Genomic DNA, 14,138 nt, shown 5'->3' with positions numbered 1-14,138 from the left:
AACTAGATTTAGATTTAGAAACTAAACAGTTTCTGATTTAGCCCAGCACTTCCATTCTTACTGTTATTAAAAGTATATAATTATATGTGCCATGTTAAAGTTTTATTTGTTATGCAAGAATTCTTTGGAAGTAAATCCACTCTCATACACAGAATCAGCAATGTAGTAGCATATCAGCAATGTAGTGGCCATCAACAAATCATCTGAGAAAACTGCTTTTTATATAGGTATTTAATGATCATGCTATGCATGATCATCAAATAATACCGTAGAGTTGGCAGTGTAACATGATATAATTAGTCTCTCAGATTGAGTAAATTAATATTACATTCATTATATAGGTAATCCTTGTTTTAAGACTATAATTAAGGCATATTACAAGTGAGTTTTGCCCCATTTTAAAAATTTTCTTGCCACAGTCACAACAGCTGTTAAGTTAGCAACGTGGTTCCTAAGTGAATCTACTTTCTCCATAGACTTTGTTTGTTAGAAAATTGATCACATGACCCCAGGACACTGCAACCATCATAAATGAGTCAGTTGCAATGTGTCTGGATTTTGATCACATCAGTGGTGGGATTCAAATTTTTTACTACCGGTTCTGTGGGTGTGGCTTGGTGGGCATGGCAGGGGAAGGATACTGTAAAATCTCCAGTCAGAGGTGGTGTTTGCTGGTTCTCCGAACTACTCAAAATTTCCGCTACCAGTTCTCCAGAACTGGTCAGAACCTGCTGATTACCACCTCTGGATTACATGGCCATGGGCAGAGGTGGTATTCAGCAGGTTCTGACCAGTTCTGGAGAACCGGTAGCGGAAATTTTGAGTAGTTCGGAGAACCAGCAAACACCACCTCTGACTGGAGATTTTACAGTATCCTTCCCCTGCCATGCCCACCAAGCCACATTCATAGAACCGGTAGTAAAATAATTTGAATCCCACCACTGGCCATGGGGATGCTGTAACAGTTGTAAGTATGAAAAACAGTAATAAGTCCTTTTTTCATGTCATTATAACTTCAAACTGTCACTAAGTGAACTGTTGTAAGTCAAGTACTGTAGATGAACATTTTGTACCATATAGCCTTTGATAAGCTTCAGCACCTTTAACCAACATCTTCACTGTCGTCTCTCATTAATGTTTTTTCATAACTCTGTCAGCACATTTTTGCATACTTATGAAGGTATTCCAATTCTCTTGCATGGGAATCATGAAGCCCCCAAGTTAGATCACTTGATATTTTAAAAAGCTGGTTTCCCAGAAAAACTATATTGCTTTATAAAGTAATACACTGTCATGCATATACACTGCTCAAAAAAATAAAGATAACACTTAAACAACACAATGTAACTCCAAGTCAATCACACTTCTGTGAAATCAAACTGTCCACTTAGATAGCAACACTGATTGACAATCATTTTCACATGCTGTTATGCAAATGGAATAGACAACAGGTGGAAAGCATAGGCAGTTAGCAAAACATCCCCAATAAAGGAGTGGTTCTGCAGGTGGTGACCACAGACCATTTCTCAGTTCCTATGCTTTCTGGCTGATGGTTTGGTCACTTTTGAATGCTGACGGTGCTTTCACTCTAATGGTAGCATGAGATGGAGTCTACAACCCACACAAGTGGCTCAGGTAGTGCAGCTCATCCAGGATGGCACATCAATGCGAGCTGTGGCAAGAAGGTTTGCTGTGTCTGTCAGCGTAGTGTCCAGAGCATGGAGGCGCTACCAGGAGACAGGCCAGTACATCAGGAGACATGGAGGAGGCCGTAGGAGGGCAACAACACAGCATCAGGACCGCTACCTCCACCTTTGTGCAAGGAGGGACAGGAGGAGCACTCCCAGAGCCCTGCAAAATGACCTCCAGTGGGCCACAAATGTGCATGTGGCTGCTCAAACGGTCAGAAACAGACTCCATAAGGGTGGTATGAGGGCCCGACGTCCACAGATGGGAGCTGTGCTTACAGCCCAACACCGTGCAATAAGTTTGGCATTTGCCAGAGAACACCAAGATTGGCAAATTCGCCACTGGCACCCTGTGCTCTTCACAGATGAAAGCAGGTTCACACTGAGCACATGTGACAGACGTGACAGGGTCTGGAGACGCCGTGGAGAAGATTCTGCTGCCTGCAACATCCTCCAGCATGACGGGTTTGGCAGTGGATCAGTAATGGTGAAGGGTGGCATTTCTTTAGGGGGCTGCACAGCCCTCCATGTGCTCGCCAGAGGGAGCCTGACTGCCATTAGGTACCGAGATGAGATCCTCAGACCCCTTGTAAGACCATATGCTGGTGCGGTTGGCCCTGGGTTCCTCCTAATGCATGACAATGGTAGACCTCATTGTGGCTGGAGTGTGTCAGCAGTTCCTGCAAGATGAAGGCTTTGATGCTATGGACTGGCCCGCCCATTCCCCAGACCTGAATCCAATTGAGCACATCTGGAACATCACGTCTCACTCCATCCACCAATGCCACGTTGCACCACAGACTGTCCAGGAGTTGGGGGATGCTTTAGTCCAGGTGTGGGAGGAGATCCCTCAGGAGACCATCCGCTACCTCATCAGGAGCATACCCAGGCGTTGTAGGGAGGTCATACAGACACGTGGAGGCCACACACACTACTGAGCCTCATTTTGACTTGTTTTAAGGACATTACATCAAAGTTGGATCAGCCTGTAGTGTTTTTTTCCACTTTAATTTTGAGTGTAACTCCAAATCCAGACTTCCATGGGTTGCTAAATTTGATTTCCATTGATAATTTTTGTGTGATTTTGTTTTCAGCACATTCAACTATATTATGAACAAAGTATTTACCGTATTTATCGGCATATAACACGCACAGGCGTATAACACGCATCTTCATTTTAAGAGGGAAATTTCAGGAAAAAAAATTAAATTTCTAAATAAAAACTTTGAAGCAAAATAAGGGTAGCTCAGAACTTTTTTTTTATTAATATTATTACCACTTATAAGGTAAATCAGTGGTCCCCAACCTTTTTGTACCAGGGACCGGTTTCAAGCAGAAAATTTTTGCAAGGACCGGGGGAGAGAAGAGAAGGAGGCTTCGCTCTCTCGCTGCTCCACCATCCAAGGAAGAAACTGCTTCAAAGAAGCGGGGGCTTTTCCTGTCGCCGCAGCTATTCCGAGCGCCCGTTTCACCCCCACTCCCACCCGCGCGCGCTTCAATCCACAGTGTCCCATTCTGCCTGCCTGCCTGCCTGCCTTAGTTTCTGGTTGTTTGGGAGCAGCTTCGGCTGAGAATAATAACTATTCGCCTCTTTTACTCAGCCGAAGCTGTTCCGATTCAACCATTAACGAAGGCAGGCAGGCAGGCAGAACGGAGCACTGCGGGCGGGCGGGCGGGCGGGGTGGGGAGAAACGGGCGCTTCAGGAAGCTGCGGCGACAGGAAAGCCCCGCTTTTTGAAGCAGTTTCTTCCTGTGCTGGTGGAGGAGCGAGAGAGCGACTGAGAGAGCTGACCCAGAGAGAAGGACAGGCTTCGGTTGCTTCCTCCCTCCCCTTCTTTCATTTGTGTCCTTGATCCCGATCCCAGCAGCATTCACGAAGGCTTCTTAACATTATATCGGCGTATAACACGCATACATCATTTGCCCCCTATTTTCAGGGGGAAAAAGTGCGTGTTATACGCCGATAATCTGATAATAAGAATATTTCATTCATTCAGATCTAGGATGTCTTATTTTTGTGTTCCCTTTATTTTTTTGAGCAGTGTATTTAAAACCAAGTACCGAGAGATTTTTCTCAACCATTCCATTGATTTACATAAAACCCTACAGAGAATAAGAACTTTATCTCTACAGAATCAAATCCCTGATAAATTAGTACTGTTTTGTTTGCAGATAAAATATAGGTAGCCCTCGACTTATGACCATTTGTTTACTGAGAGTTCAAAATAACAGTGACAATTATAACTGGTCCTTATACTTAAGACATTCCCTTTAGCCATGAGATCAAAATTTAGATGTTTGGCAAATGGCATGTATTTACAATGGTTGTAGCATCCCAGGATCATGTGATTGCCATTCGCAACCAACCCAGCTAGCTTCTGACAACCAAAGATAATGGGAAAAGCTGGATTCACTTAATGACCATGTGATTCCATTAACAACCATGCCAAAAAAAGATCATAAAAATGGGAAGGACTCATTTATATCACCACCTCACTTAATGATTTTAGTTCCAATCCCAATTATAGTAATAAGTCAAGGACCCCATGCACTTATCTAGCTTTTCCTTGAAAGCAAAACACTTAAGCCAGAGGTCTCCAAACTCCAAACTTCTGGGAGTTGAAGTCCACAAGTCTTAAAGTTGCCAAGTTTGGGGACCCCTGACTTAAACATTTTAATGAACTTTTGTCTATATAAAAGTAGTCCTCAACTTATGACCTGTCACTTAACAGCCATTTGAAATTAGGTCAGGCCTGGAACAGGTCTTTTTGACCTCTAAAGCACTTCTGGAAAAAAACCCACACAATTAGAAGATACAGTTCACTTAATAATCATAGATTTGCTTAAGGACTACCATAATCCACTTAACAACCACCACAAAATGTCATGAAATCAGCCAAAATCACATGGTTGACTTACGATCTAACAACTTCCAACCAAAACTCTGGTCCCAATTGTGCTCATTAAGTTGAAAACTACCAGTATAGAATATTTCTAAAATGCCTTATATGTTGTTAAAAGACATATTTGATAAGAGAAGATTTGAATACCCTTACAATTAAGAATGTGTGCATATTTATTTTTATTAAAGTAATAAAATCAATTTAAGTCAAGTTTCTTCCAAGATGAGCCCCAAGATATCCATGTAAGTATTTTGGCAGCTATCTGGAACTCACTTGTATTAGTGTCTTCCAATATATATATATTTAATTTCCCAAACTATTTTACACTCCTACTATTTCCTGAAATCTCCCTTCTGACTATTAACTGATCTGATTCTGCTTAATTTGCACATCCAGACAATGTCAGCAAAATGCTACTACCTTTTAGACACAATCACTTATTATCACTAAAAAAAAAATCTGCAGAACTTTCACTTTCATTCTTGGACAACATTAAGTATTTTATCAGTGTAAACAGATATATGTGTTGAAATATAAACAATCCATTTTTACACACTCTACTTAAAATGGAAACAACAAAAATCCCTGACAATAGATACTCTGTTAAAGCTACAACTGTATAACACCTTTGAAATAAATCCTATTGAATAGAGATACATTTCTCATGAGATACATATAACATGTGTTTTAATTTGGTGTTTTCAAATACAATAGTCAAATTTATGCTTGCACAGACTGTACTGAAACAACGATTTCAACTACTCTTTACAGATGAATAATATTAAACCTTTTACACATTTAAACCCATAGCATATTTGAATAGACAGTGGTTAAATATCAAAATCAGGACCTTTTTGGCAAATAAACTTAGCTATAGTAATGATGAAAAAGTCTTATTGCTTCTCAGCTGCTATTTAAGAAAAAAAGAGAGGAGTGATTTCCAGTTTCTATTTAAATCTAAACACTTACACAATTTTCTGTAAGAAAATTATGGAGTTAAGAATTAGGAAGGCTAAATGAAGGCAAGTGGTATGAAAGAAACAAACTAAATAGAACTCAGTAATTGTGGCTTTACTATACATAGGATGAAGAGACTGAAAAAGAGAGAAATAAACCAATATAAATAAATTCAAGAGATTCTGTAGAACTGTAAGTATCATGCTGAAATATTCATTTGGCATGTCTGTCTCTTAAAATAAAACAAGGTTAAATTACTGCAACTTAGTACAAAGTTTAGCAAGATAATGCTTTCCTTAGAACTAATATTTTTCCTCCTCTACCCCCATCCATGAATTTACCAAGCTATACTATACAACTAGGAATGTATAATTTAGTGTCTATGAACATTCAGAATTCAATAGATTTCTACAACATTCCCAGAACCTGTTTTTTTCACTGTGAAACAAAGCCCTTTCATAAAAGGCACCTGAATTTAAAAATTGGATCAGTAAATATTGAAATGGATTCTTTCTTCCTATGGAAGCTACCATGCCCTTTTGAGTTCTTTATGCCACGATCAAATATCCATCTATAATCAGAAGGATCTCCAATGGAGAGACAGGATTTATCTAAATTTATCTATTTTATTTATTTAAAACATTTATGCAACCATCTATTTTATAACCAAGCTCCCGATCAATATCCACAACACTTAGTGCTTACTATCAATCATCTTCCCCTCCCCCTCAAATTTCCCCCCTTTTCTCACCCTATAATAAGAGAGAAGGAATGCAGACTGCTCCATGTTTGATGCGGAATAGAAACCAGATATTTTCAATCCAATTTGAATACCTTAGCCAACACACCATACTGGAATAATACACCTGCAAGTTGGTTAGGTGAAACAGAGTTTCTTCTTGGAAGATAGGAGGCTGCAGTATCCATATAGTAAGATTTTCTTGAGCTTAGAAATGATAAGAGATTCACTCAGCATAACAAGTCAATCTAATAAATTTGTGATATGGAGCTATATTTTGCATATCATATTAGACATCAACTGTCATGAAAGAATGAAAACAATTATTACATCTATATACTAGTAGAAAGCAATCATGAAATCAGATATTCAGCAATTAAGCACTTGAATTATGCAAGCCAAAGCATTCTTGACTACAGTACTTGTTACCTATGGTTATAACATCAATTATTTTCTACTTTCCATCAAATTTATACTGCTATCAATCTCTATTACTTTTTGCTATCAGGCTCTTTTCTATTCAATTCCCCCCTATCATTATTTATTATACTAAACTAGAGGTAGTCTTCCATTTACAACAATTTGTTTAGTGACCATTCAAGGTTACAACACTGAAAAAAGTGACTTATGGTCATTTTTCACACATACAACCATTGCAGCATCCCCATGATTACAGGATCAAAATTTGGACAATAGCAACTGGCATGTAGTTGGTTGCAGTGTCCAGGGTCATGCAATCACCTTTTGTGAACTTCTGATAAGTAAAGTCAATGGGAAAGCAGATTCACATAACAATTATTTTACTAACTTAACTGCAGTGATTCACTTAATAACTGTGGCAAGAAAGGTTATAAAATGGAGCAAAATTCACTTAACAACTGTCTTGCTTAGCAATGAAAATTTCAGACTCAATTGTGGTCGTATGTTGAGAACTACACTGTATCTGTATCTGAATTTCCAACAGAATAAAAAAAACATACAAATCAGGCTCGTAAACAGTTATTTGCCTGCAAGTTAGGAAGCCTTTTATAAAGCAGGAGAGAAAGTTCTTTTTTCTATTATAGCAGGTCAATGAGATACAAATGATTAGCATAATTACCTGTGAGGAAAATGGATAGTAAAACTGTACTTTATAAGATAGTGGATTGAATCCAATTTTGGTCTCATGTAAACATAATTGTTCCTATCAGCAAAAGCAGTATGAGGTAATTCTCTAGTCGTCTGAAGTTAATTTCACATGGTACTTGAGGATAATCTCTCCCTATGGCTCCCACTCATCGGAAGGCCAGCATTAGTTTCTACCTGTTTGCAAATCTTACATTATATTTAACAGTATCAATGTGGTCAATAATCTTCCTACTATATATTCTAATTTATACTCCCGTGTATATGTTTAGAATATACTGAACATATTCAAAGCCTAGTAAACATGTTAGACAAAAATAGATCATATGCTAGTGCTGGAATTGGAATTTTTTATGTTTATCCTGATGGTCTTCAAGCCTCAAAACACTGGATGTGCTAGTTGGGATTGATGGAGTCCGTACTTGAAAACATCTGGAGGAGATCAAATTGCTAAACCTTAATTTGAAGTTTGAATGTTCTGCAAGCTCTTACATTTTCCCTCTACATAACAGTTTTCTCTCTTATGTCTTGGTTTTGTCTAAATACTGCTTGCCACAACTTCCAGAATAGTTAACTGCCTAGTGGTCTTTTCAAATCATGGTTTATAAATCCATTGTAAACTATGGTTTGGAAATGGCTATTATGTACAAAAATAAAATAGAAAACCCAAGGGAATGTAAGACATAGGGAGAAAAGGATCAGTATATCCTCAATCATCAAATCATGTTTTGACAGATTTCATTTATAGCATCTCAGTTGTGGTTAAATAAATTGGTAGATTATTGAAAATATACAACAAATAGCAATGCTTTCCTTTCAATATTTGTATACTATTTCTAACAACGAATGTACAAAAACAAATATTTCATTATTTCTAAGCAACTGAAAAATGTACTTAATTTTCCTTTAAATATGTTATTTTAATTCTCAAACTGACTCAACTATATCACCACTATAGCCATTATATTAAGAATGAACAAATCAAGACAAGGTAAGTTTAAGCATACTACCACAAAGCTATACCTATACTTATACCTCAATTCTATATAGGGTGGAATTATTTTTTAAATCATCGATTTTTATCCACCCGATTCTATAAATGTTTGCAGGAAAAACATCTCCCGCATATAATTGTGCTAAAAAAAATCTGCACTGTATACAATTGTTGCCATGTACAGAAACAAGTCATAGAAAAAATACTATTAATATATAGTATGAAACTTCCAGTATAAGATACTAGCAAGAACAAAAACTGGATCATTTAAATTTCTTCATTATATGTAAAAATAAGTTATAAAACTTATAAAACCAATTCTCTTTAATGAAATGTTTGCTTTTCCAATCCTTTGGTGCCATTTAGTCACCTATATTTTATATTTACCTATATTTTATATTTTATATATTTTTTCATATTTTAAAAAACAAGAAATGGTTTATAAAATCAGTAACTTTTGCAGTTGTCTTCATCAGTACAATATAAAGCTTTCCCTAATATGGCAACCAAAGAATGTTTGGACCCAAAACTCACAACAGGCTGATGAGCCAATGTACAAATACTCCCGATAATCGCAATTTAAAGGAAAATCTATTTACTAACAAGAAAAATTACCACTTAAACCAGTTTTACCAAGCATATTCTACTCACTAAAAAGTTCAGATCATATGCTTATATTTGTTTTATATAGGAATATATATTTATTCTAAAAAGCCAGTTACCTTAATAAGTGACTGCATCTCATTATAAAATCATATTATCTGTTTATAATTTTAAACTCTTAAAAAAACAAAGCACACTCAATATGCCCTATTATAAAAGATTTGTGGGAAACTTTAATTAACAGTGGTGAATTTTTAATACCACCCATTTAAAATCTTAGTTGAGTGAATGGGATAAATGATGATGCCATTATGTGATCCTGTGTTAAATTAGATGCATGGTGGACTGCGCATGCACACATATGTAAAAGTTCCTGTATTGGGATTGGTACTAAAACCAGTAAGTCCTAGGGACAAACATGTTCAGCAGTGGCTTGTTCCTTAAGAAACTCCCTTCTAAGAGAAATATAGTGTTTTAAGGCATATTTCAGCTTTTCATTCAGTATTTTTTTTAGAAACCTGTGTATTTTCAAATGGATATTCACTTTTTAAAAATTATGCCACTGATTTATTTTTTGCTGCTGTAGCTTTAGGAATTGTTTACACTTCTTGAATAATGTTAGTCTTATATAGATATTATTTGGGGGTTTTTTGTTCAAAAATAGATGCTTTATTCCAAGATTGCAAGTAAATTGCTAATTACAAAATGAATATTGTAACATTGGGAGCAGACATCTCAACATATACACCTGCCTGTTCTCTCCAACTATAAAACATATACTCTCAAATTCAGAACCATGCTGGCATCTCAAGCAAGTTTGAACTCTCACATCTTAATCTAGATTTTGTTATTCTAATAAATCTCATTTAGGCTTCATATCTTTGACTGATATTAATTCTTCTGTTTCTTGACCTTTAAGCAGAACCTCACTGCTCCTAATTCTTTTGAAATTAATAGTTTCTTACTGCCTGTTCTGTCCCAAAAGTTTCAGCTGAAGCATTCTACAATATTTCCTTAATCTGTCTTGGTAATTAAACAAGATTTTTGCTTCATTAGTCCATGAACATTTCACACCTGACTTGAAAACTATAGCAAGTAAGCTCTAATTACTAATATTAAAACAAAAGCAATTTTTAGGAAATTCAAGACCTTTATGGTCTGCAAATTCAGCATAAAGAATGATTAACACCAAACCACATACACACCTTGTAATACCACACCCTTGAAATCCTAGATGCAGTACACACCTAATATTGCATTCTATAAGCTTATCCTTATAATGGTTTTGTTAAAGAGAAAAGCTGGAGTTAATTGAATTGATGCCTTAGTTTTGCTGAATTTGCTTTCAAACTAAGCCTCAGTAATATTGCCTGGATTAAGTGATTTGACACCTGCATTTTTGCATAAATAGAAAAGCATCAAATGTGTATGTGTGTGTTTCTGTGTGTGTGTGTGTCCATGCATGATTGTGCCAAAAGATTGTGTCATTTTGTGGACTGGACTGCATCTGTATATTCACCCAAATGTGCTATTATTCATCCAAGAAATCAGGTAAACTCTTATTTTCTATTTGGCTGGCAGTTTATAGTCTTAGATCAGCAAAAGCAATGTGTTCACCAGTGCCTGTGAGTACTTTATAAATCTATCTTGAGACAGTAAATAAAGTAAGGCAAATTAAAAGACATTTATAAAACAACTCAACTAAAATCCATGAATGAAATCCAAAAGTAGCAATCTAAATCTAAGTGATAAAGCAGTATCTATAATTGTGATTACATATAAAATTACAAAAATGTGGTATCTTAAAATTTGCGTAAAATCTTCTGAATAGTCTCTCCAAGAACCCTGGGACAGCACCATTGTGTTCCAACCTTTCTGTTCACTCACGTTTTTACCTGTTTGCATAGATCTCATCTCTCCATGAGGAATGTCACGAGGTCATCCCTTTCTTTCCCACCTTTACTCATTATAAAAGCCCAAAACAGGAGAAATGGAAAAAAACCATAGACTTAAGAGATGGCAAACACTGAGAAAATGTCTGCCGATTAAAAAACAAACAAACCCATAGACATATTTATTTGGAAATGCAAGTAAAATGTGTTTAAGGACTAAAGGCTACCACAAACACTATGCACAAGATATATAACAATTCCCCGCCAGTGAATCCTACGTTACTCAATCACCATGTTTTAGTTCCTCTCCAGTCAAAGTTCTTAACAGATGCCCCACTTTCTCCACTTTAAAAAGACTTTAAAAAGGCCAAGAACCTTGGCACTTCAAGCGTTTTGAACAACAAAGTAGCGAACAGGGCAATTAACAGAATTCCTAAACTAAGATTAAGTTCAGGCAGAGATTTACTTCAAACAAGGAAAGATACGTTCAACCCTGACCTAAAATAAAAAAATACAAAATCCTCGCGTACATTTCACACCCCCGAAAGTGAGAATCCCTCCTCGGGCCGGGTAGTAAGAATGCGCATAACAATGCACATGCAAACTCGAGCCCAGACACTTTTTTTTACGCGTTAGTAAATCGCCCCAAAATCAACAGAGGAGCTGCAAAGCGGTCGATTTTCTCCCGGGCGGGAAGGATTTCTCCCCACAGGTGAAGGGCTGCAGTCAAGCCAGGAGCTGGAAGGCGCCTTTCTTTCTCTCTCTCCCTCGCTTTTTAGGCCAGGTTATGAAGCACACACAACCTGTTTGGCAAGGTAAAAAAAAAAAAAAAGACGAGCGTGCCACCCACCCACCCCCTTCCCGTATTCCCCACCGCCGCCCCCCCCCCCCACCTTCCCTACTTACAGTAAGTGAGTGAAGGCGCTGAGTCCTTCGGGCACGGCGGTGAGCCCCCTCCCGGAGCAGTCCACTCCTCCGTCCCCATCGCAGCTACAGGAAACCGGGCATGGAGAAAGGGAAGCTCTTTCGCTGGGCCCAGCCAAGCAGCCAAAGCCCCAGGCGAAGAAACCGAGCAGAGCCAAGCAGCGCATCGCCAGACCCTTCGTCCTTGTCGCCGAGGCGGTCAAAAGCTCCCTCGGCGCGCACCGCCCGACCGGGGACGGTCCCTTTTCAGCAACGGGGGGCCAAGTGCCTTTGCGCTCGCCCCGCCTGGGCCCTGGAGCTGCGTCCTTCGCCTGGCGCCACTGGCTGGCTGGCTGGCTGGCTCCCTTCCTTTCCCACCTCTCGGCGAACGGTCGGCCGGAGCGAGCGTCCTCTCCGTTCCCCTTCCCCGCAACGCAGTCCCGCCAGGCGACGAGGCGACGTTTCAGCGCCTCGCCTTCCTTCCTTCCGACCCCATGGAAAGGCGGCAGGCTGTCGTCAAGTCCTCTCAAGGCAGCAGGTAAAAACGTGCCCCGTTGGAATCTGCCTTGACGCTCTTCTCCCCCGAGCTCTCCTTTGGCAACGCCGCCGAAGGTAAGCGCAGCTCTCTTCTAGGAAGTGAAGCCTTCAGCCATTCCAGCACACGCGCTCGCCAGTTCTTTCCTCGGCTCGGCCGTTGCGCTTTGCCAGCAACTGCCCGTCCGCCTGCCCGCCTGCTTTCCTTCGCCTTCTAGGGTTGCACACAATACGGGGGACTGCGTGTGTGAGCTTAACTCGCCCGACTCCCGGCGCCTGCTGAAGCGATATGCAAAACAGCGAGGTGTGTATGCTAATGAGAAAATCGTGCTGCTCGTTCTCATTGGTCGAAGAGGAGCCTCAGCCTAGTAAATATATACAAATCTCGGAGCCTATCACTTACACACATACAGACAGACACACACACACACACACACACACAGACAGACAGACAACAAACACACACACACACACACACACACACACACACACGTTAACCTTCGGCAGTCCCGAACAGAAGAGAAAGAAACGGCCTCTCATTGGTTAAAGCGAGCTACGGGTAGGCGGGGCCACGAACGATTAGTGACAGGAGAGGCGGAGGTTTCCTTCGATAACCGAGAGGGGTTGCGGGGTCGAGAGAGACGGTTTCTTCTAAGATGGAGCCTCTTATTGGACACGACTTGCCCTGCACAGCTGCTTGTGGACGGTTCTTTTTCTCCTGGGATACCAGTCAAACATCTCTACGCCCCCTTGCTAGGAAACGGCCTGCTGGAATTGCTCTCCTCGAACAAAACAGCCGTTCAGACGTCAAGAAGGAGCCTGCAAAATTAAGCACGTGCTGGCAAATACTTGAACCAAGAAGACATCAAGGCCTTAATTCATTTACTTTTGAACTGAACTTCTTTTTTGCCTAGGTTGATAGTGTTGCAGCTGTCCTCCAAAAGCAGTATTTGGGGGGAGGAAATATGGCCATAAATCTGGTAGCAGTTGAAGAACTGCCTTGCTAAAACTTTGAAATGGACCCTAGGCATATACAACAAAGAGTTGAAATATTTGATTGTAAATGTATTAACAGCAGCTAGGATTGTATTTGCTAAGAATTGGAAAAACGATAAAATACCTATGCAGGAGGAAGTTATTAAGAAAATTATGGATTGCTTAAATGAGTAAATTGACATTTGAAATTAGAGAACAAGAAGATAAACAATTTTAGATATGGGATTTGTTTTATCAATGGTTGGATAAAAAGACATGGTAATGTAATAGACTAGATAATTCTGTGATAGAAATTTAATAGATTGATATAAAACATAATATAGACATATATAACCATTGGTTGAAAGTATAACATAAATTTTAAAATTTGGAATATCTCATAAAATGATGGAATAAATAGTTCAGTCATGGATGATTAATAACTGATAAATATATAAGCATATGTTAGTTTGACAGTGTGAAAATTGATATAAACTGTGAGTAAATTACTATAGAAGGATAGCACAAAAGATTTGTAACCAACTGACACACTGTATGTATATAAAATGGAAGATGGTTTTATGTTTTGTATGTGTTTGTTTTTTTAAAAAATAAAAACTATTAAAAAAAAAAGAAATGGACCCTAGGCAAAACAAGTTAAATTGCTAGGTTGGTTTTCCACGTCTGCTGATCTGCAAACCACTGCAGTTGATTTTTTTTTAAAAAAATGAAGTAATATTGCTGAAATAGAAAGCAATATTGACCAGAGCTTTGACAGAGCTGTTTATGATGAGAAAATCCAGTTACAGGTAGAAGCAGAAGGGA

The 14,138-nt window shown here is 38.8% G+C and overlaps 1 protein-coding gene across 2 annotated transcripts in view; it reads right to left on the bottom strand.

Moving 5' to 3' along the window:
* Nucleotides 1-13,913, bottom strand: part of LGR4 (leucine rich repeat containing G protein-coupled receptor 4) — a 72,220-nt gene extending 58,307 nt beyond the window's left edge. For both annotated transcript variants that reach the window (XM_026664769.2, XM_026664770.2), the window contains exon 1: nt 11,808-13,913. In XM_026664769.2, the coding sequence (XP_026520554.1) occupies nt 11,808-11,992 (185 nt within the window). In that variant the 5' untranslated portion in view covers nt 11,993-13,913. The remainder of the gene's footprint in view (nt 1-11,807) is intronic.
* Nucleotides 13,914-14,138: the final 225 nt, after the last annotated feature.

Source organism: Notechis scutatus, chromosome 1, assembly GCF_049901735.1.
Source record: "Notechis scutatus isolate UNSWTSFEM ecotype Mainland chromosome 1, rNotScu1.2, whole genome shotgun sequence".
Classification (NCBI taxonomy): Eukaryota; Metazoa; Chordata; class Lepidosauria; order Squamata; family Elapidae; genus Notechis; species Notechis scutatus.
Note: the sequence above shows the minus strand (reverse complement) of the source record. Positions and strands in the feature narration are given on the sequence as shown.